Source organism: Haliaeetus albicilla, chromosome 3 (assembly GCF_947461875.1).
Source record: "Haliaeetus albicilla chromosome 3, bHalAlb1.1, whole genome shotgun sequence".
NCBI classification, from domain to species: Eukaryota; Metazoa; Chordata; class Aves; order Accipitriformes; family Accipitridae; genus Haliaeetus; species Haliaeetus albicilla.
In genome coordinates this window covers 1123117-1147167 of record NC_091485.1, presented here as the reverse complement: position 1 = coordinate 1147167, position 24051 = coordinate 1123117, and the positions used below count along the sequence as shown (strand labels likewise).

Here is a 24051-nt window from a genome sequence, read left to right as displayed (position 1 = left end):
CCACTTCGATATCACCCTCTGCTGAGCTAAACTTGAGTGAAATCTTACATTAGTTATATCTTAGCTTCTTAGCTTTGTCAAGCTGGATCTTGAACGTGCTGCAGTGAAACTCATTTTGGGGAACCGATTGCTGGAGTTAGGCTATCAAACAGGGATAGGTGATCAATCAACAGCTGCCTTACTCTAATATCAAACGCTAGTTTATATACATGCTGTTAGAATTCATATAGTATCAGGCTTACTTCCATGGCGACAGAGAAGTGGTATAGCCTTTTTCTAAATCTTCTGCTGAATTCCTAGTAGCATCCGAGTAGCACTCGCATCAGTCTTCTCTGTGAACTGATACGAGGGATAATGCTGGAAAATTAAATTCTGAAATGAGCAAACAAGAAGGAAATTATTTATGTATGTATACAGTTTTAAACCCTCTTAAATCACAGCTCACTTAGATGCTGTGATGTTTTTCATAGTATTCCCTATGAACTGCAGACCATATGTAAAAGGGAAGGGTGTTTGCTGGGCTGCTATTTGGAGACATGAAATGTGTCCTGGTCTGTAGCCCAAAGCCGTGATTCTTTCCGTGTTCAGCTTTTTTTTCAGTATACAGAATTTCTGCAGTGCAGTGAGCCCCTTGACAGCCATGGAAACACCTGCTTTCTTTGGGAGGCTGGCACGGATGAAGCTGAGCAGGGCTTACTTCAGCTTTACGTCACTTCAGAATATGCGTGATTCTGCTTAGTCCCGTTAGCTGGGCTTGACACATAAAGGCCAACAACAAACAAAATAAGTAAATAAATTAGGATCTGGGGGATGGAGAAGGGCTAGAAGCAGAAAGACAAGTGGGACATGGTTAAACACAGATTAAAGTTTGCTCAGGCCTAATTTAGGGGTTATGATCCCTCCTTATGGTATGCTTGAAAACATTCAAATCGTATTCAAAGTGCTTTTGTTTTTGTGGAATGTGATAGCTTAGCTCACTGGCTCAATAGAGGTTTTATAACATAAGTTTTCTTCTTTCCTCGAATTGAACTTTTAAATTTTTTCTTGTAATTGAAATCATGACTTACTTTACCAAAAATATTACTTGCAACATCCAGTGGAGCTGGTTTGTGAACAAAGCCAAAGTTTAACAAGTTGTGGGCAAAGAAGCAAATGAAGTTCAGACGGCTGCCAGTGTGTGCACTTTGGTTCTAGTTTGGGAAAGAACATTGCTCGCAGGCGTACCAAGTATTTTCTTCTGGTATAAGTCTACAAAACTGCCAGTACCCTATCCACCACCAGAAGTATGTCAGAGCTAGGTTTTGCCAGTGTTTTCCTTTAAAAATGACTTTCAAAAGCAAAAGGCTGCTTGCATGTTTGTGCATGGAAGAAGTGATAAGCTAGCCCCTATGCTGTTCAATAGAGAGAGAAAAAAAAACAGACCTCAAATATACACTTTCATGCTCCTTGATCTTACGGCAGAATTCAATGCAGATTAAGGAAAATAGTCTTTTGTATCCCTGGAAGCATATGTCTGCAAGATAGCTGGAGAGCTGGAGGCTCCTCAGCTACTTGCAACTCAGCCTGCTATAACCTACAAAGGTGATTTCTTCCAGGTCAGTCGCAAAATTTGTGTGCGCATACTTAGAGGGCCAGTGTGATGCCATACTGGCTCAAAGCCCAATGATTTGTCAATTTTGCTGTTAACTAGCAAGCCTTCTCAAAATCAGTTTTGTCAGCTTTTTTTCCTCCATGTATGATCATCTTGATAGAGGCTGGATCTTGCGGGTTGGTAGAGAAAGATACTTTGAAGGATTGCACGGTATGTGAAATATCCTTCTGAATAGTATACCTGCAAATGGTTAAAGTGGCTTAGAAATCCCATGGATGGCTTATTTAATTTTTATTTAGTTAAGCTCTCTAGAGAGCCATCACAAGTAACATACTGGATTACTTGGCAGGCTGAGACATCTGCTGGCACTTCTGAGGTAGGCTGCAGCAGTGAGGTTTCCTATTGCAGCATGCTGAAATATCTCCAAAACATAATGGTATTTAGTAGTAAATGCTATTGTATAGAGATGAAATTGTATGAAATTCAAGATTGCAGGCTTTGTCTTCAAAAAGCTTAAGGATCTGCGCTCCTGCAAAAGTTTTATAGCAAGACTGAGGGCTATTATTAGCAGTGCTGCACCCGCAGAGAAAAGGAGCTGACAGAGGAGTGAAACCAGATTCTGGACTTTAGTGCAACATATGATTAGGAAAACTCTATATGCACCTTGTGAGTGCCTGTCCTGTTGGAAATTGAATTTAGGTGTGTAATTGATATGCTTAAAAGCCTGCTAATGGTAATTCAATGCTTTAAACTATGTACTTGGTTTGCTTAGTATTTTGCATGAAGTGCCTCATTTTATGCATATTAGACTTCATATTACACCTTTGTGCCTATTTGATTATTCAGGGATAGCTTGAGCTGACTTTTAATCATTCCTCCCATGTTACATTCATCTGAAAACTTAATGATCTTGCACACTAATAGCTTTGTCTAAGTTCTTAATAAATTAGCACCCTCGGGGACCAAGCCGTACAGACTTCCACAGAATGTATGCCTTGACTTTCTTCCCTTTCTGCTTTTCACCCTGCTAAACAATTGCTGTTAGTTGCTGTAATTTACTCCCTGACTCTGTGGCCAGCGTTTGTCTTTTATGTCTCCTTCATCCATCCCCTAAGCTTTTACTTGACAGCCACCTGACACCCTACAGCTTGGTCTTCCGGTACTTTAGATGAATGATAAAATTCAAAAGCCTTGTAATTCAGCCTCTCCCTCTTTATACTCCTACTGCTGTGGTTCCCTTGTGATTGCTCAAGAAGCATTTTTGATATGTCCTCTCCAAACAGGATAAGAATCAGGAGGATGGAATGAAATTTAAATTGCAACTCTGTCTCAAGATCCCTAAAAATAGCAGGAAAATTATTGTAGACTTTGTCCAAGCAAAGCAAAGTCTAGATTGTTGAAAATGCATGAACTAGCTGACAGAGAAGATGGTGTAGCTTAGTGAAGGTGAGTCTTAGTAGTAGGGTAGTGGCTGTTAAGTACAGAGACTGAGGGAAATAACCATAAAGAAATGAAAGGAAGAAACCTGTTTGTGGGTAGATTTTTTTTTTTTTTGGGGGGGGGAGTGGTTGGTTTTTTAACACATGTTCAAACCTAGAAATTCTATGAGTACTTTTTCAGTGAAGGCTAAGTGGCTTTTACTTTAGTAAAGGGCCTACCAACTTTCAGTGAGGAACATAGTATTTCAAGTCATTAAATAGAGGCCGGACATAGGTACATGACCAGCACCTATTTAATTCTCAGTAGGTCTTTGGTTCATCAAACACTGAGAAATGGGGTCATCAGCATCCAAAACAATTGCCATGTAAATGCTGTGTTCTGATCCCGTTATGGTTATTGAGGCATGTTGTTGGTGGACAGAAATTGAGTGGTGCTGTTTTGGATTATATCCTCAAGAAAAGTAATATTGGTAGAATATTGTTTATGGTCTCTCAAAGAAAGTATGGTAATTGGTTACAAGCTGAATGGCTGCTCCTGGTGGTTCATTTACCTAGAAAACATGGGAAAAGAATGGCTATCGGAAAATATTTGGGGTGAAAAGCATATTTCAGCTGCATAGCACTGTGTAAATGTTTACTAGCTCTATTGCTTGGCTCTGCTTTCCATCCGTGTCATGAAGAGTTTTGCAAGACGCAAGGTTTGCAGGCAGCAATGGTATATTTTACCAGGCCAATTGATACAGCTGGAAAACAAGGGCACATTTTTGGATGCACAAAGTTGTGTTCGGTCTGAAGTAGCTGTTCAGGCAGTAGCTGTGCAGTAACCAGAAGCAGATATCGATGTGTGTGTTCGTCAGCCCGCTGAACTCCTGATAGGGAGTGACGTAACTTGTGGCTAGGGAGTAATTGCAGCACTCTGCAATAGGAGTTCAGAGAGTGGTTAGTGCAAAGGGCTCCCAGAGTTTTGTTGTCTTGCAGAGTAATTACGATCATTAAGGAGGAACGAATGAGCACAAGTTACTTACTGTGAGGTAAGGTGGCATTTGTAGAAAGGTTGGGGCACTTTTTAGGGACTGATGTTCCTCCAACCACCCCCACCACATCCCTGGTTGATACACTTTGGGCTCTTTAAGGCAGGGGTGTCTCTATCACGTTGCAAGAGCAAGGATACAGGTCTTTTTACAAAGTCCTTGGAGTGACAGTTAAAAGCTTGCATTACCCTTCAAAATACCGTATCTCAAAAATACGCAGAAATACAGACAGGATTTTTAACAAGCTATAATGATCGCTTTTCGACATGTACAGCAGAGGACTGTGTCTTTCACCTATTGACTTCACTGCAACACTGTCTTTTTCCTTCTAAATTACTGCATCTTGCAAAATGTTTATTACTGTGTTTGACAGTCTGAACTTGATACATTGACAAGCTGGACAGAGGTATTTGTAAGTGCTATACTTTTGAAATGTATGCCAGTTTATCGGTAAATGAAGCGGTGCTTCACATTAGCATTGACAGCATTAAAATCCCACCAAATTTTGGTTGTGTATATATATGTGTGTGTGTGTGTATATATATATGTATATATAGTGAATACTGTAGTAGAAGAATTTAATTCTGTGTCAGCAGCTTTTTGCCAAGAAGACAAAATAGATGTCCACTGCTGGCTATTATTAGCTGCATTTTTCTGCTCTAAAATCAATAAATTTCTGCTACACAAATATTCACTGTAAAAATATAACTACAAAATTATGTGATAACTTTACTGCAACTTAGTCTTTGGTCTTTCCAGACTTCCTTTATCTGGGACTTCCAGATGTGTTACGCTGCCTTTATTCTGTCTTTCAGATGACGATGTGGACCTAGAAGCTTTGGTAAACGATATGAATTCCTCATTTGAAAGCTTATACTCTACGTGCAGTATGCAGTCGGAAACCACTCCGCTCCTTCAAAATGGTCAGCTCAACCGCAGTCAGTTGCCGTCCTCAGGATCTGGTGGACTGCAGCCCATGTCTCCAAGGCAGAAGGTGCAGCGGTCTCAGCCAGTGCGCATTATGGCAGTCAGGTAGGAACAAGGGACTTGCCTGCCTCTTGTTAAATTGTCTTGAACTAGCTTCAAAACAGCTACGTTTTAAAATAGGAGATCGACTTCGGTAGGAGCCTAGTAGTGTTAGACTGGACTTCTGCGTAGATAAGAGAGATGTACCAGGTAGGTGAAGGACATGTATTTTCCATGTGTTTTGTAAAATGCAAAAATGTCACATTTTCACCTTTTTTTTTATCAATGTTTGATGTACCTGTAGTAGCAGACGTGTAGAAGCGTATCATTGGTACCAATTTGTAGAAATGATGTCCATATTTGGATTTATTTCCAAACTGTTAGAAACTGTTCTCTCAGGTATGGTGCCTACTGACAGCTTCTTGGTTTTATAAAACATAAGAGATCACGTAGGTAGATGAGGGTGCATTCAGCTAGCTTTGATATACAAAAAATACCTCTCTGTGGAGGTTTCCTGAACAGTCCAAGACAAACAAACAAAAAAGGAGCACATCCTGGTTATTTAACTGTTCTTCCTCGAGCACTTTCAGCTCTTTCACTCGAGTGCATTATGTGAGTCATTACCAAAACAAGTGTTTACGTTATCTCACCGTTGTCAGGATGGGGGCTTGAATTCAAGCTTAAAGTGGAATGCTCTTGGTGGTGACGGGAGAGTGTGTAGGTGATGCTGAGGTTCTTAAAATCTTCGTTTTGGGCAGCAGGAGGAAAGGAGCTCCTGTCAGCCTGGTAAATTGCCTGAATTGGAAAGATTTGGAGTTTTCCTTTCCTTCTAGTTAACAGTGTCTTCTCCAAAAGAAATGAGAAGTAATAATAATAAAAGAAAAAGCCCAGATGTGGAAAGGGTTGCTCCTGATTCTTTACGCTGATGTATTTCCTATAGGAATGGTATTCTTAAGACAGGCAACTTTCCTATATGAATGGGTAGTATGCAGTAACTGCAGTACAAGCAAGTCAGCTAATGATGGAATCATTTTTACAAGTATTTCATGTTTAACTTTGAATAGGGCCGTACAAGAAAATGCACTCTAGAGTACGATAACTGTCGATGTTTTGTAAATATCTCAGTCAAAACACTTCATTTAAACTATTTTTGGCACTCCAAAACTTAGCAACTCTTTTTTGAGAACACTCTGCCTTTCTGAACTCTGTACTTCCATATGCACAAGAACATTGTCTGTTTATCGTTAAAGAAAATAATGGCGAAACTTTCATTTAGGGTTATCTAGAGCCCTTTCCCATAGAGGGGGATGGCTGTGTCTTTTTTGCAGCCAGAACAGAATGGTTGACTCTGGTAATTCTCTTAAGAGCACAGTTTTACGCATGTATCGGCCATGAAGTAAATGATGCACTGCAGCAGTATAGGCAGAGCAGAGCACAGCATAGTGAATTCTCATTTTAAGAAAACCACACCTTTCTAATTGTGTCGAGTCTGTAGTTCCGCTTCTTGTAATGGAGGTCAGTCAAAAACTTGCAATACAGAGCACTATTACACAGCTGCTGGTACGACGAGTCTGCTGGGCTGAAGAGATCTTGCACCGTCCTTTACCCTACGCTGTAGGGAAGTACAAAAGGGAAGTACACGGCAGCACAAAAAAAATCAAGCAGGTCAAGTCGTTGTTTGCATGGCTCATAGTTATGGTCGGAACGCTGTTTATAGCAAAAACCCAAATCTGTAAGGCTCGTTCGTGGAACACCAAGGCAAGTAAATTGCAGGGTAGAGTTACCTGCGGAGCAGATTTCCCAGTAGGTTATTTTACCAGCCCCCGGGTCCTGGCACAGGCAGAGCCGGCGAGCGTGCCCCGAGTGGGACACGCTGCCAGAGGCAAACCCAGCGGTTGTCTCCCCACCGGCTCTCATAAGAAGGCTCTGCTTGCTGAAGGCGTGGGGAAAAAGCGAGAGCAAACTGCGTTTTTAACGATTTGCATTTCAAATCCAGGAGCGGGTTGAGTGTCTCTGGAAGCTTCCAGGATTGCCACTAGATGGTGCCTTCTGCAAAGGCGTGGCAGGCCAGCCTGCTTCAGGGTCACCCGGTGGGTCCTGTCCTCGCTGGAGGTCCCCTAGCAGTAGGGAAGCCGAAAGCAGCCTGCGTGGCCGTCAACAGGTCCCACATCTTTTCGAGCTTTTTCGGTGGCGGCTGGTAGGCTTTAGTTTTCCTTTTGCTGATGTGGGCGGTACAGGTGCGTTAGGAACTGGAACTGGAAGCTCTGTTGGTCCTACGTAGGCTCGTGAGGCGTATCGCAGGAGACGCGGATCCCTCTGAACAGTCACCCTTCAGCTAGCACAAGGTGGGAGGGTGTAATTGCAGTTTATTGCTCAAGCCGAGTCTTTGCATTTCCATTTCTCCAGGAGATGCCGAGTTGCTTGGAGATGGAATCTGGTATTGTAATGAGGTGACAATGTTGGTTTCGGTCTCAGCTTTACCGGGGTAAAGTCAGCCTCAGAGGCTTTACAGGGGTACGCCTTCGTTTGCAGATCCGTGTGGAATTTGGCTCCAAGTGACTGCCATTGTGTTGTCCTCTTTCACATTGGTTTGGAAGAGCTTAACTGACTTTCTGGCGCACAGAGCTCAAGCTTGTAAGCTAGTGCTTACAACAGCGAGTACAGACAGATATTTCTATGTATTTTGTGTGCACAGTTACCTCGGTTACTCACCCAAGTAATCAAGTTACGAGCAACAAAACAGGAATAGCTGCCTGGCTGGTCATTTTTCACATGCAGTTACCTACTTTGTGCTTGCAGTTGCCGTAACTGTATGGTAGCTGCTTAGAAAAAGAGTGGTTTTGATTCCTTTTCTTTAGTATCATTATCACAAATGGTGGGGCAGGAGATCCAGGTCTAGTGATGCCAGTTTGCTCCTCTTAATGCTTAGTGCTTCTGTGTTTGTAGGCGTCTTCAAGAAGAAGAACAGCAATTCAGAACGTCATCTTTGCCGGCCATCCCAAATCCCTTCCCAGAACTTTGTAGCCCCGCAAGCTCTCCAGTGCTGGCCCCTGGATCTTTACCTCAGAGTCAACCTGCTAGTAAGCATGTGAGTATGGGACAAAGCTTTGGGTCATCCATTCGCGTTCAAACCAGCAGTGGACTATTTCGTTTTGAAGGCAGAAAGAGAGTTTCAAGATACGTAGAAACACTTGTAGGCTTTGTCTGTGAGTAGGGCAGCGCTGGCCGAGAGAGTGTCTTCAGACAGGCTTCAGACCTTTTTAAAAGGTTTGTAAGAATGAAGTGTAAAAATAAAGCAAGTCTCTTTCAGATACGTGCCTGTTGTGAATGAAGCAGTAATGCCTACCATCTTCTGGATTTTGTTATCCAAGGTAATGACTTAATTCAGAAGTCAAGTTAATTAGCTTAGAGTTGGACAAGGATCCGTGTGTGTTATACTGCATATTCCAGGTGCCACAAGGACACTGAACAGCTGTTTTCTTTAAGGACATGGTGCTGCTTTATTTTGCTGATCTTCATGAAGCTGCTCAAAAAGCAAAGCAATGTTTTTAGAGCATGTAACTAGGCACAGCTCCTTGTAATGGGGCTTAAGGGGAGCACTGTCCCACGGAAAGCTGGGTGTCTCTCTGGGTTGTTGGCAGCGAAGACAGCACAGACTGAGCTCTCACATAGTCCAGAGTGATAACCTCAGTGACACTACAAACAGTTTTTCTTTTCTATTGCATTCGACTTTCTGAGAAATGACCATCCTGTTTTCTATCAGTCCTTGAGCGTGGTTAAAGAATAAGGTTGGGCTCAAAAACCTTTGTTTTGTAAACTGTGCTGACTTGCATGGGGATGAAAAGATAGGTTGCTCTTACTGACTGTTGGCTTAGAACAGTTCTGTGCTTCAGTACCCAAAAATACGATGATGTTCTGTATCACCGCTCAGTTAGTTTGTAAGTAGCTCCTACATCTGCTCTGACTGATAAAAGGGTTTGGGTGGACAGTTCAGCTACAAGCTAGTAGACCCTAATGTACGCCTCGCATCGTCTGTATTGCTTTGCATCGCCATAAACAGCAGTCCGCTTTCTTGAAAGACACAGTGCATCTTCATTGGTTTCGCTGTATTTCTTGTACGTACCAGCCAGACAGCTAACCAAATAATGCCCCAGGGAAAAATTGAGTCATGCCGTCGGGGATTTAGCAGGACCTCATCAGAGGCCGGGGTACCGGCTAAGCGGAGAGGCTGTTTTGGCAGGGCAGTGCTCATCTGACTCTGGGGAGAGACGGCACGGGGAAGGGGCAGTTCTGCCTCCCGGCGCGTCCCAGCGGCATAGCTGCCTCTCGGACACACGCTGAAGTGGCTGACGGACCTGCGCTCACCTTACCAAATACTCCCCGGGTTCGGGGATTCTTTGGCTTTTAGCTTTATGTTGTGCTAAAATTGACCAAGCCACCCTAAAGATGGCTCTGTAAAGCCTTAAGAACCCTAAATGATCTGTGTGTCAGTTTTCGATGGAGTTTAGAAACTAGTGGTTGAACAGCATGTAAATATAAAAGTAAACAATCTTTTAATGTACGTAAGAAGATGGCTATGAAGACAGAATAAAAGTAGATTTTTTTCCCTAAATTTTACTTTAAAATTAGGCAGAATAATTTTGTTAAAAAATTATAAAGTTTTGGCAAGCCTTTTGAAAGCCTAAAATGAAATAAATATTTATATTGCATAGATATGCTTGCTGCTGAAGTTTTTAATCAAAGACAATCCCTTATAGTGGTAAAACCTTTTAGGGTACAAGATGAGGAGGTAAAGCATGTTGGACAATAGTGGCTGCTTCTGTAGATGCAGATATACCGTTCATTTCAGTTTATTGACTGATTGGAGGTGGATGAGAAACACTGGCTCGGGGGTGAGGGAAGGATAGGAAGGAGTTGTTTTCCTCTCTATTGAGTTATTTTCCTCTTTTTAATGAAGGAGTAGAGGAACAGAACTGAAAAAAAAAACCCTCTAGTTCTACAGTATTGATGGACAAAAGAAAAAAAAGAGTAGGTTCAGTTTCTTCATGAAGGAAGAATACTTTATTTTTAATACCTCAACTCTAAACATGAAGTGTTGTTGGATAACAAAATAATCTGTCTGTTCAGCCTCCTCATAAGATGTTAGTTGTGTTTAATCCAGTTCTAGTTCCCTTCAGTAGAGTCTGCTAAACATCATGAGTAAAAAATGAGTAACTTAAGAAATGCTATTCATCTTTCTGACTTCATCCCATTAAAAAAATGTAAAGTTTGGGAAGTTGAGTAAATTATTTTAGGACATGCTCTTGCTTAGATGAATGTCCGTAGATACAATATAAACTACTGGATAACAAAATTAAGTGATGAGCTTAAAGGACTGCAACACCACATTTTAATGGCTGGCAGTTAGTGAAAATGAGCTGCGTTTTAAGAAAAATATAAATACAACATAAAATGCAAGCCACGGTTAAACATAATGATGCTTAAGGTTCAGGTTCTCTGCTTGCAGATTGTAAACAAGGATTAACACTGGAGATTGGAATGAGCCATTCTGATTACACGGGATATATGAGGTGTTAGTGAAAAGTAATTCCCTTCGTGCCTCTCGAGCACTTGCGGGTAAATAGGCAAACAGCAGTTCCAGCCGGCAGCGCCGCAGCTCTGATCACGCAGGGCATCACAGCACACGCGTGGCGTGGAGGAAACGTTGCCTTTGGTCGGCTGGTATCCTGGGGACTGAGAGGGACCCGGGTTAATGTAGTCTTGGGGGATTTCGGAAAGGAGCGCGTATTTCGTTTGCTGACTGTGTGAAGCTGGGATGTCTGATCCGACTTCATAAGAAACGAAATGTCATTAGTATTGTTTCTCATGGAACAACTCAGTCTTATTTTTAAATAATATTAAAATACAGCTCTGCAATGACAAAACCTAGTAGTGGTTACACAAGAGGAATTTAAAGAACCGGTCATGTTAAACACAGAAGGGTCTCATGACATGTTGCCAAACCTTGGGCATAAAGAAATGCCAGCTCGTTCAAGTTTTGCTAAATTAAAACTTCTTCCCGTTATATTGTTCCCTATAGGAGAAGGATGCGTGTGTGAATGAAAGAGCGAGTAAAGGAGCTTTCAGGTCATAAAGCTTGAATTATATTTGCAGCTGAAAAAATGGATGTTGTCCTTTCTCATATGCAAAATTTAATTCATGTAGCTGCAGCTTAAGACATACATTTCTTATTAAGATGCTTCTGATCCTTTTCCTTATTTTTTTCATGCAGTTGCCACCGCTTTTTTTAATAAGCAGTTTGCAACATTGCTTATGCACTGCTCTGCATTTGTTTCATGCTCTTTCTTGGCTCAGCAAAGAAAGGTAAAAGCCATAAAGCAACGAAAAATAGCTGTAGTAAACCTTTTTTACTTTTTTTGCAGTAGATTTTTTTGTTTTCTCATGATGATGAAGCATTTTCTTTATCTTACTCAAAAAAGTGCACATATCAGGATTAATTTCTTTTTCTGATGTATTTTCTGAGATCTGCTGGGTAATGGTACCGATTTCTCCACAGCAGGAAGCAGTATGCCACCTCTAGCTCTGCTGTCAATCAGGCACTGAATACTGCTTTTAAAGCTGATGGCTGCAGGAGCATACTGCAGCTGCTCCCCAGAAGACAGAGAACAGTGAGAAATAACGGGTCTTCTGTACTAGCACAAAACTAAAAACATGTGTAGGCAAATGGGATAGTCATTTAATGGGAGCATCGATATATCAATCTGGGAGGAAAACCAGCTTACTGAAGTCATTGAAGATTTTGGGTTTTTTTATTTGACTCTGGATAATCTTCTCTGGTTTAGAAAAAAGTCTAAATTAAAAGATTTTGTAGATGCTTTTTTTTTAAGCACATAGGCAGGTTGAGTAACTGACACATAATTTAGTACTAAAAGACTTAGAAGAGAAATAACTGTGAACCTTTAGGTTACGTTTCAAAGGCTGTCCTGCACTGGGCAACCTCTGCAGTGGTGGGGTCTGGGCTTATACAGTTGTGTGACCAAACACATCTGGCGGTAGAGGTTAAGAAATGACTTGTAATTAAACAGGTATATGCTCCTTGGGAGTTCAGCAGTTCTGCAGGTGGAAACAGCCCACTTTGAACTAAGTTTTACAGTGAGAAATGTTAGATGTCAGCCTGTTGATAGTGAACGGCCCATGGTTCTGTAAAAATTGGCACCACTGAAGTTTGAGTAATGTGGTCAACCAGGTGGTTGTCCAGTACCTGGGTGAAAAGTACCGACTAGCTGTGCTGTTGAGTCAGTAGCTACTACTGGTGTGGTGAGCGAGACACCCCAGAGGTCTTGTGTTTGGAGAAAGCATGACCCTTCAAGCAATAGCTGCCAAGGAGCTCTCTAAGTTCTTGAGTCAAGAGCAGCATTGTCCATGCGCTTGGGCAGGAGGAGGCTGACAATCAGTGCGTGCCCAAGCGTTCCCTTCTTCATCTTGTGCCTCCCTGTCCTCAAAGTGCCACCCGTCTGCCTCTCGCCACGGAGCCCAACTGCGAGCCGGGAGAAACTTCAGCAGACCCCTGTGAGCATGTAAGTGCTCCCGCTTTCCGTGCTGGGAAGGGCAGGTAAAGGTGGGAGCAGGAAGGACATTTTCTGGGTGACACCACGGGGCATTGCAAGACCATTTGATTTTTTTTTTTCCCCCTTCCCCCCCACATCTTTGTTCGTAAGATGCATGCGCACCTACAAACACGAGATCACCCCACATCTGGTGGGGACAGTGATTGCGGGCTGGGAGAAGGGACAGCTGAAAGTTTTTAAAGCATCATTTGCTTAACAGGATAAATATGTTTGTCTAAGGAAAATGGAAACCAGAAAATTACACCAAACCAAGACCAAACATTTGTCCAAAAGATTGCTAAAAACATCAGACAGCTAGGTTACCGCTAATTGAAGTCCATCTTTGTGTTGCTGGTATAAACTAAGAACTGGTTGGTAACTTAGGTTATAATTTCTGGTTGTGTACAAATATTTTGGAAAAAGCATGCAATAATTACATCTAGGTCACTGCAATGCCACAGGATATTAGGCTAAAGTATCTTGTGTGAGTCAATGAAGCTTTCAACTGTAAAAATAGGGCAAATTTCTCACATCCCCCCTCTATACAGCCCAGGCAAACTTCCAAATAGCAGTTTGATGTACCAAAATTATTTACTCTCTTCTAGCAAATTGAATTCACAAATGGGTATGAATTAATGCCATTCTTTTTTCCAGATTTAGTTACCCTTCAAAGGAACTCCTGTAAAGAGACTTCTTAGTTTTAATTATTTTAATTACATGTTATGATGCACATTTTTTTATTTTTTCTTCCCAAAGAACTTTTATACTGGCTCTTTTGAAGACAAGAATGTTGATTTCTGGAAGAGTAGCTGTATAAAAATACAAACTTTTGTATAATGAAAACTTTATGTACTAAGTTAGATTTTGCAGGTGTGACAGCAAATTTTGTACTTAATCCTGCAGTCGAATAACCTTTAGCAACAAGACATTTTGAAAAAAGTACAGACATGAGGTTGAGTCAACAGGATTTTACTTCTCTAAACAGGCCAAATCCTGTAGCTGGATTAATCTGGACAATTCCTTAGATCCAGGTCCAGGCACTCCCTTTGGCCCAACTTTAAAATATGGGTTTTCATGGGTATCTGCCACGATATATCATGTTGTTTCTCTCAAATCTTTCTTTGAAGCAAGGCTCTTGAGCTAAATAAATAAAACATACATAGATTGCTCTGTGGCATGTTTAACTCGGATGCCTTTTTTTAAGAAAGTTGCGATTGTGTTTGGAAAAATTGGGGAAGATCAGGCCTACGCTGCGGGGCTGCGATCGAACTGTATGAGAACAGGCCTTGCGCTTCCCTGGGTGCCCCTCTCTCATTTGGAGAAATAACGCTTTCCTGAGCTAAATGAGCTAAATTTGGTGGACAGTGCAGGAAAGACGTTGCGTTACTTGTCCCCTGTGTCACGCGAACGTGTTGTCCCATTACTCCTGAAGAAATCGGGGGGGGGGGTGATCTCGCATGGTTTTGAAAGTCTCATTTGCTCGTTACTGAAGAAGAGGGTAGCGAAGAACTAAAGGCTAACGAGTCTTCTGGACTAAGCTAAGGAGAGGCAGCCCTCCGCGCCGTTAGCGCTGGGTGGTCAGTGGGTCTGCGGCTCTTCAGCCGGAGCCGCGCGCGGTCTGACGGGGACCGGCATCCTCACGGAGTCAGAGCTGCCGTTCCTCCTCCCTCGCGCCTGTTACAGCGAGAAGCTTGGCGGTAGGAGGGAAGGAACCGCTTCGTTCTTGCTTTCGGAAAGTGCCAGAACAGTAGTTACAGTCCCAGAGTGAATTACTGGAAACACTAAGGGCACCTCGCGCTCAAACCCAAAAGTATGTTATTTGTTGGGATTTTTTTTGTTTTTAACGGCACAGACCTGGCCCCGCTCCCGGCAGCGTTTTGGCTCCCGACCCGTAAGCGATGCTCCGAAGCGGTGCTCCGGCAGCAGGAGCGTGCTGGGAGGAGGGCTGCGCGCTCGGGACCCGCGGCAGCGCGCCGGGGGACGCGGCGCCCGGCCGAGGGGGGTCCGGCACGCTCTGCGGGACGGGGCCGGCCGGACCCAAACCTGCCCTGCGGCACGCGCGCTGGCAGCCCCGCCGGGTGCTCAGCCACACAGTAATGCTTGCAGTCGTTTTAAAAAGCTGTTTTACGGCAGTAACGCCGTTGCAATTAACCTTTAGGACTGCCTTGTATAAATACCGAGCAGTCTGTAGCATATGCTGCGGTGGCTTTGCATTAGCCTATTCACACTAGATTTTTGCGCGTACATCTTAGTTGCGCGTGCCCTTGCACGTTTTTGTTGTGCAGCGTTGCTCTTGCTGTGTTTTATTAATGGCACAGTGGCAATGTAACTTAGCTGTTCTATGCTTTGATCAGGAACTGACAGAACTGAGAAGCTATTGGGCTGAGAGTGCAGGGAAAAACGGGAGAACGTAATGTGAGAGAAATTCTAATTCTCTCTGTGCCTGGCGAGGCAGGCAGGAGTGGGTTTGGGTGTAAACATCAGTGCAGTAGGGGATTAAAAAAACCCCAGAACTGTATTGAATGATTGTAATTATACCGTAAGTGAATGGTTGAGATTAATCAGAGATGTCATAATTTTATACTGACAGCCTTTAAGGAGTGACTCAACACAGCGCAAATAGCTATGCTGAGTCTCGGCTCTCCTTGCCGTCTGTGCTGTCTGGACTCAAGGTGTGAGTTCTCGTCAACTTCAGGCGTTTTGGATAAGAAACCTTGTTGGACCCCGCTACCCAGTAGGACAGGGGCAAGAAAGCACCAGCTCGTAGGTGAGAGCCTCCGCTGCGTATCCGACGTGGCGCCGTGTTGTTGCCGGCAATCCGCAGCGAGTCGAGCCCGAGGTCCTTTCTGAGGTGAGCCGAGGCAGCCCTTACGGGGCTGGGCTGGCAGCTGGGGGGACCCCCGTGGGTGCTGTGGACGTACCTCGTGCAGGGCTCGGAAGATGCCCAATTTTTTTTGCTCACCCGCTGGCACTCACTTCTAGGGACGGAAGGCAAAGCCAGCGTTTGGTTTGTTCATTTCCAGACCCTCAGCGCAGTGGTTGCTTAAGTATCAGGAGTAATGCTGTTCATTCACAGCAGGAAAAAGGCTTCTTTGGGCTTGCTGTGATTACCTGGACAGTGAACTGTGCCCATGTCCGAAGTGGAAATCTGTTTGAAATGTCTGTCTTCGCTTAGGTGGTGTTTGTGTCTGGCTGGACGCACCGGGGAAGAATGAACTTGCAAGTTCATTGGTGTGGTAGTGGGATGTTCATGCATTGCCCCAGAGCTTACAGATACGGTTTTGTTACATTTCCTAAACAGAGGGGATGTTAGTTGGAATTTAATAACATTTTTGCCTTAGAAGAATACCGCTGAGTTAATTAAATCATTGTGGGATGAGTTTCAATTCTCTGTGCTCTTGATTTATAGTCTCCTTATTGCTACAAATTCTTACTGTATTATTCTTTCTCCTAGTAGGAGTGCAGAATTACTGTACTAAAAAGTGATTTTGTTTAATTAACGTAAGCGCCTTCAATCTTTGCTTCAGCCTGGCTGTAATCTGAACACCATTTACAAAAATTACACAAAAGCAAGTTGAATCTGGACTTGTTAAAAGGCAAGCCATCACTGACTGATAAAAGCTACACGTCATGTTTCTCTGTTGGCTATTAGGATTGCTTATTCTCTCCAGTGGTAGACCCTGCTGCTGCCAGGATTACCGGAGCCGGTTTCTCCTGCTGCATTTCGGGAAGTGACAGGGTTGGAAATATCTTTGTTATGCTTCATGCCATAGGTGTTTGGTTTTTCTCTGTTGCTGAGGGGGAAATGAATAGCAATCGGAAGCAAAACGGATTGACTGTCAGCTGGGAGGTTGGATGTGAGATCCCATGTTGAGCACGGGATGTTTCCCGGGAACGTGGCTACAGCAACTTTGTCTCAGCAGACTTCCTACCAGTGAAATTTCATTAACAGCAAAGCAACAACTGTTCTGCAGGTTTTTATGGAGAAAAGGGGGTGCGAGTGGGAGAGACCTTTAAAAGCTGCTTTTGTTTCCCACCAAACAGGTGCCACTTTAAAGCACCCAGATCTTTCCAGCCATCCCTTTTATCTGCCTAGATCCTTGTCTGGCCAGAGCGAGGAACTGCCCTACTTTGGGAGGATATTTAGATACGGACTACGAGGTCGCCGCTTGACCCCGCGCACCCCCGATGTCACCGGCGTGCGCCCATCCAGACCTCCAGGAACACCGTGCCCGCCTGGCGCTTGCCGAACGGCCCGCGGCGTTGCAGGAGGCGCGGGGCTCGCCGCGGCGTTGCAGGAGGCGCGGGGCTCGCCGCGGCGTTGCAGGAGGCGCGGGGCTCGCCGCGGCGTTGCTTCGCAGCGCCAGGAGACGGCTTGGGGTGCCAGCCCCGATGCCTGTGCCCTGCAGCCACGGGGGAAGGTTGGCTGCCTCGCCGTGTCGTGACCTCGCACGTGTTCCTCCTCTTGCCTTTTAGGTTCGCCTTTAAAAATCACGTTTCCCTTCCACCCTTACCCGAGTAGGTAACAAGAATAGGAACAAGCCACCCCTAAGGAAAAAACATTACTTTAAAAAAACCCTAAAGAACAAATAAGGTGCAAAACATTATGGAAAAGAGTATTCTAAGCTAAACAACAGCATCCTGATAGTAAAACACCAGGATTTAATTTAACAATTTGCCCTTGGGCTTCCGTGAGCTGTTTTTGAGCTTGTCCTTGCCTGCAAACTGTTAAGAGCAGCTAATTACTCTGAAGTAACTTGCTTGTCATACTTTTGCTGGTCACGCTTATTTTCCCTATTGCTCACTAAAATCCACTGAAAGCAAGCCAACCACAGTATTTCTAGACCTTACAAATAGCTTTACAGATGTTTGCAGCAATTCCCATTCCCCGAGTACTCAGTTATGTAGACCAAGCTATAGACAGGATCTTTGGTCAGTGTCAGGTATCAGGGACACAGTTTTAGCACTGAAAAATACCTGTTGTGCTTCAGGTTATAAATGTTCTTTACTGAGTTGTCCCAAACTCCAGAGTAGTGTTACGTTTAAGTGCTTCAAGTATATGTGTGTCTGTGTGTGTGTGTGTATATATATATATGAATATATATAGGAAAAGATCAAAAGATTACTTGCAAATACTGTCACACACCTTGTAATGGATTTATGGAGCAGCTTGAAAAGAAATAGACATTAAATATATAAAGATCACCGTCCTCTTCATTAGGCAAAGAACTGAAAACTAATGTTACAGGAATATCAGCATCTAGTCATGCAAATAAAACCTTGTATTTGATATTCTCAAAGTATTTTTCTGCAGTATGTGCTGTTTTGTTCTATGGATTTTTTTTTCCCATGGCTGACCTTTGAACTTTTTTCTGTAACAAACTAGCTTGGCAAAGCTCTGTAAAGCTCATCCAAGTGAGTCTGAGCCTTGCCTCTTTATGTTACAGCCTTGTCAAATGAGTGTCCTCTGATAAGCAGACTCAAATAATGTCTGGCTGAAAGATGTCCTTGCTGTGCTTGAAGCTAGTGTCATTCCACTTGTAGCATTTCAAAGTTCCTAAATATATTTGAGAACCTACTATTAATTTCCTCTTTTGTCTGCTTCACAAGAGGTGCCAAGGCTGGGTTTTACTCCTGAATGTGGATCCAGTCAATGTTTTAAATGCTATTTGCTGAAAGTTTTGTTCATGCTTTTTCTTTATCTTTGAGAATACTTATCCATCATGGTTTGCATCCTAGTCTGTTGGGGTGTTTGGTTGGTTTGGGGGGGGGGGTGTGTTGGGGTTTTTTTGACTGCACAGATGAAAAAGGTAATCCAAATCATTCACTGTCTGTAGAGAGAGGCTGTCATGCCAAGGGGAGTGAGTGCTCGTCAGCTGGGTGGGCAGGAGAGCACCACATTCAGCTCCAGGGATAGAGAAATGTCTGTTTCTAACCATTTGTACAGTGTGACACATTTCTTCATATTTTCTGGGATATTAATAAGAAGGGAAAATCAGGAGGCAGCCAGCTATATTTGTGCAAATGTACCTTCAGTGTAATTTCCCTTTGCTCTCAGTGAACATTTAGTTCTGCGTTACACTGCATGCAAGTTAAAAATGAGCATTTGCTTACAGGCTAATTAAGCATAGTTAGAGCAGTACTTAATTGCAACACTTCAAGCAATACAGAGGAACTTCAAGCCGATCTGGCTAACAAAAAATTAACTTTGTGTTCTGCCCAAGGTTGCGCTAGCTGCTGTGTCTGTAAGGTTTCATTGCTGCCTGCCCTCTGTTGTGTGCATGGGATAGCACTTAGGCAATCTCCAGAAGTCACTTTTTGTCTAGGAGAAACCTTTGAGATTCAAACTATAGCAGGAAATTCTGCAGGAAGTGAGGCAGGGCAAGGACGTGATGGAGTCTTTCAGTGAGTAGGGGAATTGCTTGTGCAGCAGATGCTGGCTTTGAGTGTCTCCAGCAGTTCATCCATCGAACAGATGTCCAAAACGGGTCTAAGTTGAAAGACTGCTGTATTGATGTATAACCATTAAATTGAAAGAGCTGAATGAACTTTACAGAAAGCTTTCTGTATGTTACTTTCATGCCGTAAATAAGTGATCTAGTAGTTCTGAAGATGGCGAGATAAGTTTTGCAGCACTGTAAACACGCTCACATCAGTTTCTCCTCTCTGCCTCTTTCTCAAGCCTTCTCTAACATGCAGCTGTAAAAGCTGTGGTGGTGAACTGACTCTTGTCTAGCAAAGTGGTTGAGGATGATGTGCGTGCAAAGGGCTTGTTTTTCTCCTAAGCCAGAGTCTTGGGAGTGCTAATCACCCTGCATTCAAATAGCAGCCATTAAGGAAGGGGGCACCTTAATAAAATGCCAGCAAAAATAATATAGAAAATGCCTGTGGTGCCAGACATGATTCACAGTGACTGCATTCCATTATGAGTTTGCAGCAACCTCTGCTTTCTACATAACTGAGTTCATCTCTACTGCAATTATATCTTTTTTGAAGAGTGTCTGGAGGTGCAACTTAGGGGCAATATCTTGAGTATGAGGGCTGATGGAGTGTAGAGGAATTAGTTGCTTTTCTTGGTGGACTGCTTTGTTACTCTATTTTGAAATCTGTAAACGTAGGGAAGTAGAAACTAAATTTTTTCTCTTAAATTGTATGACAATATTTAACTAGGATTTCAAACCAGTAAGGTCTCACTGAGTTCAAGAAACGCATTAGAAATATTTGAAGAGAAGGTATTTAAAGTCTGAGTTGATAGCAGCTCACATTGCTTGGCTTAGACTTGCACATCAATGCAGAACTCTGACCCTGATATGAAAGGACGACTTCCATTATTTGTGTACAAACCCACTTCTGTTGGTGTAAAACTTTCGCAAGGCCCGTTTTCCTGCAGTGACTTAGCAGATCTTTTGAAAGGTTGTTGAAGAGCATTTCTTTATGCTGAGCAATTCTCCTTTTTTACTATGACCATAATAAAGTATTTTGGGGAGGACATACTTGACTTTGCCTAACATGGTTGCAAGTTAGCTTGTATGCTGCAGCTAAACTACCAATATCTGGAATTAAGTACCCGTATGGACTGCACATTGAATTATGAAAGGTGTGCATTATTGCAAGACAAACTTGGAGGTCTTTACATACAACAGACAAGCAGTAGGAGTGGCCATGCTTTTCATACTGTTTGCTATGCAGTGGCATTTTTTTTTTTTGCTGCTGGAAAATGGCATGTAGACTAATGAACATACCCAGCATAGTTGTTTTTCCCAGCTATAGGCAGCCCTTTCTCGAATCTCAGCTTGCAAGAAGTAGAGATGAAAATCTATAACTTTGGAGGAGGAGACTGGGATTTCTTGCTGAAGATAATCTTCACCTTTTTGTGCCTGACTTGGTATCGTGAATGCTGGTATCAGGGGTTGGCTCAAACTCAGTGTACAAGTCGCACATAAGCTCTGACACAGAGTTGGGTTTAATCACCCTTAGGTTATCAGACCCCTGCTGTGTCCTTCTGCTTACAGACCTCATCAAGTAGCTGCTTGCTTCATGTTAAAAACAACTTAATAACAGCAAGTGCTTTTTTGGAAGGTGTTGCATTCCACATTTTGCTTGATTAGACTCATGTCTGACCAAGGGACCTTTGCATGTGCTCTGCTCCTCCCCACCCAAAGTTACATTGCTCCGTGCAGGAACAAAAATTTCTTTACAGAATTGTATCTGTTTGCCTTTAAGTTTATTCTGTAGTAAAAAATACCACTACTGAGCAAATCTTGGGTAATAGGTTTTTTACATTCCCTGGTGTCTTTATTATTACATGTAATATTAGGCAACCGCTTACCAGAGTTTTTCACAGTGTCAAGAAATATGATCACCTTTAGACAGCATTTGGGTGGGAATTATTTCTGTGAAATACGGTTCTATAAAAATTAAATCTCTCATTTGGGTTGCTTGTCTGGGTATCTCCAGTCAGTGGTGAGATAGAGGACTACCTTTCCAGTTCGTTTATGCCATCTTAGGGTAGCGAAACTATAGAAGATGATAAATTGCACTGAAGCGCCTCTTTCTCTTTCTGTTGACCACAGTAGGAACTTGAATGATTAGTGAAGACTAGATGTGCTTTGACTGAGGTGGCCAGTGACAGCCGACATGACTGCCACCTCTGTGTAGAGGAATGCAAACCTTAAACTAGGTAGTGATCTGTGGTGGAGAAGATCCTTTCCTTTCCCTGAGTTACCAAGCTGGTTTATTAGGACCAAATCTGGCCTTGTTTCTAAGTGGGAAATTTTTGTTGACCATTCGCCTGAAGGGCCAACCTCCTCATCACTTACTCCTCCTGAAAGAAACAGCAGAGTTTATTTATCTGGAGAGATGCTGGCAGCTGCAAGGCTGATTTTTTTTTCCATCATCTGTTAAGGGCCTGTGAAAAACGATCCATTTCTCACCACATTCTTGTTGTGCAAATTAAAGTCAGTGCTCTTCCACACGCCTCCGTAGTGTTTCAACTTCAGTATGCAGTGTTCAGGCATCTGAGATGGCCATTTTCAATAAATAAACATATACAAGATTTGGAGAGGGAATATAGACTTGCATGGACAGATACTCTTAGCCATTGGTACTTGATACACAATAGTGATGCTAATTCTTGTGAGATTCTTGGGTTTTTTTAGGAACAAATGGGAATCTGGCGGCGGGGGTGAGGGGGGGGGTACATCTCCCAAGAGCCAGTAAGCCCACAGGGGAGAGTAATAGCAGGAGTTTCCAAGGTAGAGAGTTGTGGAATTGGACAACTATTTCAGAAAGTATATGACCTCTGATTTGCCTGCTGATTTTGTACTAGGGAAAGCTACCCTCAGCTTTTGTTTTGAGTAGAAAACCAAATGCAACAAACGTTAAGTTGGTTTGTGAAAAAGGAAGGAGGGTTAATTTCCCCAAATTAATTATCTTCACAACGGACAGTCAAAGTCATTAGGATGTCTCTCTGATGTTTTAGTTTTTAACTTTTTTTAAAGCTGAATTTGTCATTTCCAGGTGGTTTCCATGTTGAGCTCCAGAATGAAGCTACCTGGTAATTTACCTAATCCAGTCTGCACACATGGAAAATAATGGTCTTTACAGGGAAGGTTCAGCTGTTAGGCTTAACACAGCACTGCCTGTGGAAGGGAAATGCATTATATGACACCTAGAACCAGATGCACCTTTTCACTTGTTCTTTAAACACAGTTTTCATGGCCTAGCTTGAGTAAGTTCATGCACTAGCTATTTTGTTACGCTTTAAAAAGTGAAATTCATAGAGTGGGTAGGTTGGCAAAGCCTCAGTTGATGTGAGCCAAGCAAACTTGGGTTGTTTTCTGTACAGCTGGGTGCACTGAAAGAAGAACCTGCAGAACTCTGGCAACAAATCCACAAACCCACTTATTTCTTACAAGTTACACTTTGGGTCTGATCGGTGTCTGTTATGTTGAAGGGTGTATGAGCAACAGTTGAACTGAAAATAGTTTCAGTACAGAGTATTTTTTGTTAATATCCTGCAGCTAGCCAAAAATTTTTACTTTTGCCATGTGTAATCTTGTGCAACAAGATGGGGGAGTTGTGGAAGAAGCAAATGTTGTGACACTTTTCTACATTGTACAAAAGGCAAGATAGATTTTTCTCCAATAAGAAACCTTATGGTGGTTATGCTGAACCACCATCTAAAGACACAACCTTCTGAAGCTGGGAAAGGCAATAAAGTTTTTCTTGTGTGTAGAATTGTCTCTGTGTGAATGAATGAAGAATGATAGAGTGACATTTGCTGAAGTCAGCAGCTTTGTGTTGGACACAGGGTTAGAAATGCAGTAATAATTATTAATAGCTAATAATAATTATTTATCATTGCCAGTTATAATTATTAATGCATTATGTTTTTAATGGACACTTTTTACTTGAAAATAAATTAGTTTTGACATGTGCAGCTATGTCTTTAACCTAAGAAATTCTACATGGTGATTGAATGGAAGAAGTAGGTGCTGTAATTTGAAATCTATAGAATGAAATTTGAATACGTGTTACCATTTTACATAAATGCAAGACTGCAATAAGCATATAGTCTAAAGGAAGCAGATCTTAATATTCAGATTCATACTAAAACCAAGCGGGGGGAGGGGGGGGAACACTGTTTACATTCGTATTTATTTAGAGAGTACAGTTTTGTCCAGAAGGGACTATTAAATTATGATGTTGCCCAGAATTCTAAACTGAGATGTTTAGCTATTTTCTGTTATATGTTGATCCAAGTTGTACTTTTGCCCTTACTTTTGCCCTTTAAGCCTAGCCTTCTTATATAGCTGGGTCTGTTTGCCAAGTGCACAACACTTTAAAAAAATGTTTTATTTGGGATGGGAATAGAATTAACGCACTCGTGGAAATAGAAACTTCAGAATATGAAAGATGTCTAAAGGTTGATCTACCTTCTGCCAGTCAATCTGGAAAAAAAATGAGCTTGTGAAAAGGCAAAATAAACCTGACATCAGTGCCTTTACATTCTCTTTCAGTTTCTCTGTGATTCAGTTTAAGAAGGTTTCAATGACCTAGATTTTTCTCAGCATAATTCTTAAAGAAGATCCATGATGTAAACACAGAGCCATCAAAATTAAAAAAAAAAAAAAAAATTGTCATTTGTGCCAGGATGGAAATAAAGTTGGTGGTATCTTTTCATGGTGGATTTCTTTAACTTATTGCCAATAACTTAGGGAGAGGGGGAAGGGGAAGAAGGGAGCATGCTTGAAGGTAATGACTGTTACTTCTTATCTATAATACATAAAAATACAGAGTCAACTCCCTTGTCATTGCCTTTCCGAGTCTTAGAAATGGTTGATTTCTCCATGATCAGCTGCAGCAGTAAGGCCACTGTTAAAAGATTTCCCGTTTAATACCATGCAGAATTGGTT

At 42.5% G+C, this 24051-nt stretch overlaps 1 protein-coding gene across 3 annotated transcripts in view; it reads left to right on the top strand.

The window, feature by feature from the left end:
• The window catches only part of GRB10 (growth factor receptor bound protein 10), a 148020-nt gene that overhangs the window by 83911 nt on the left and 40058 nt on the right, over positions 1-24051 (top strand). For all 3 annotated transcript variants that reach the window (XR_011323900.1, XM_069778679.1, XM_069778678.1), the window contains exons 4-5: positions 4877-5093; positions 7974-8115. Coding sequence is in view for 2 of the 3 variants with exons in the window: in XM_069778679.1 (XP_069634780.1) it covers positions 4877-5093; positions 7974-8115 (359 nt within the window). In the remaining variant the exon portion in view is untranslated. The remainder of the gene's footprint in view (positions 1-4876; positions 5094-7973; positions 8116-24051) is intronic.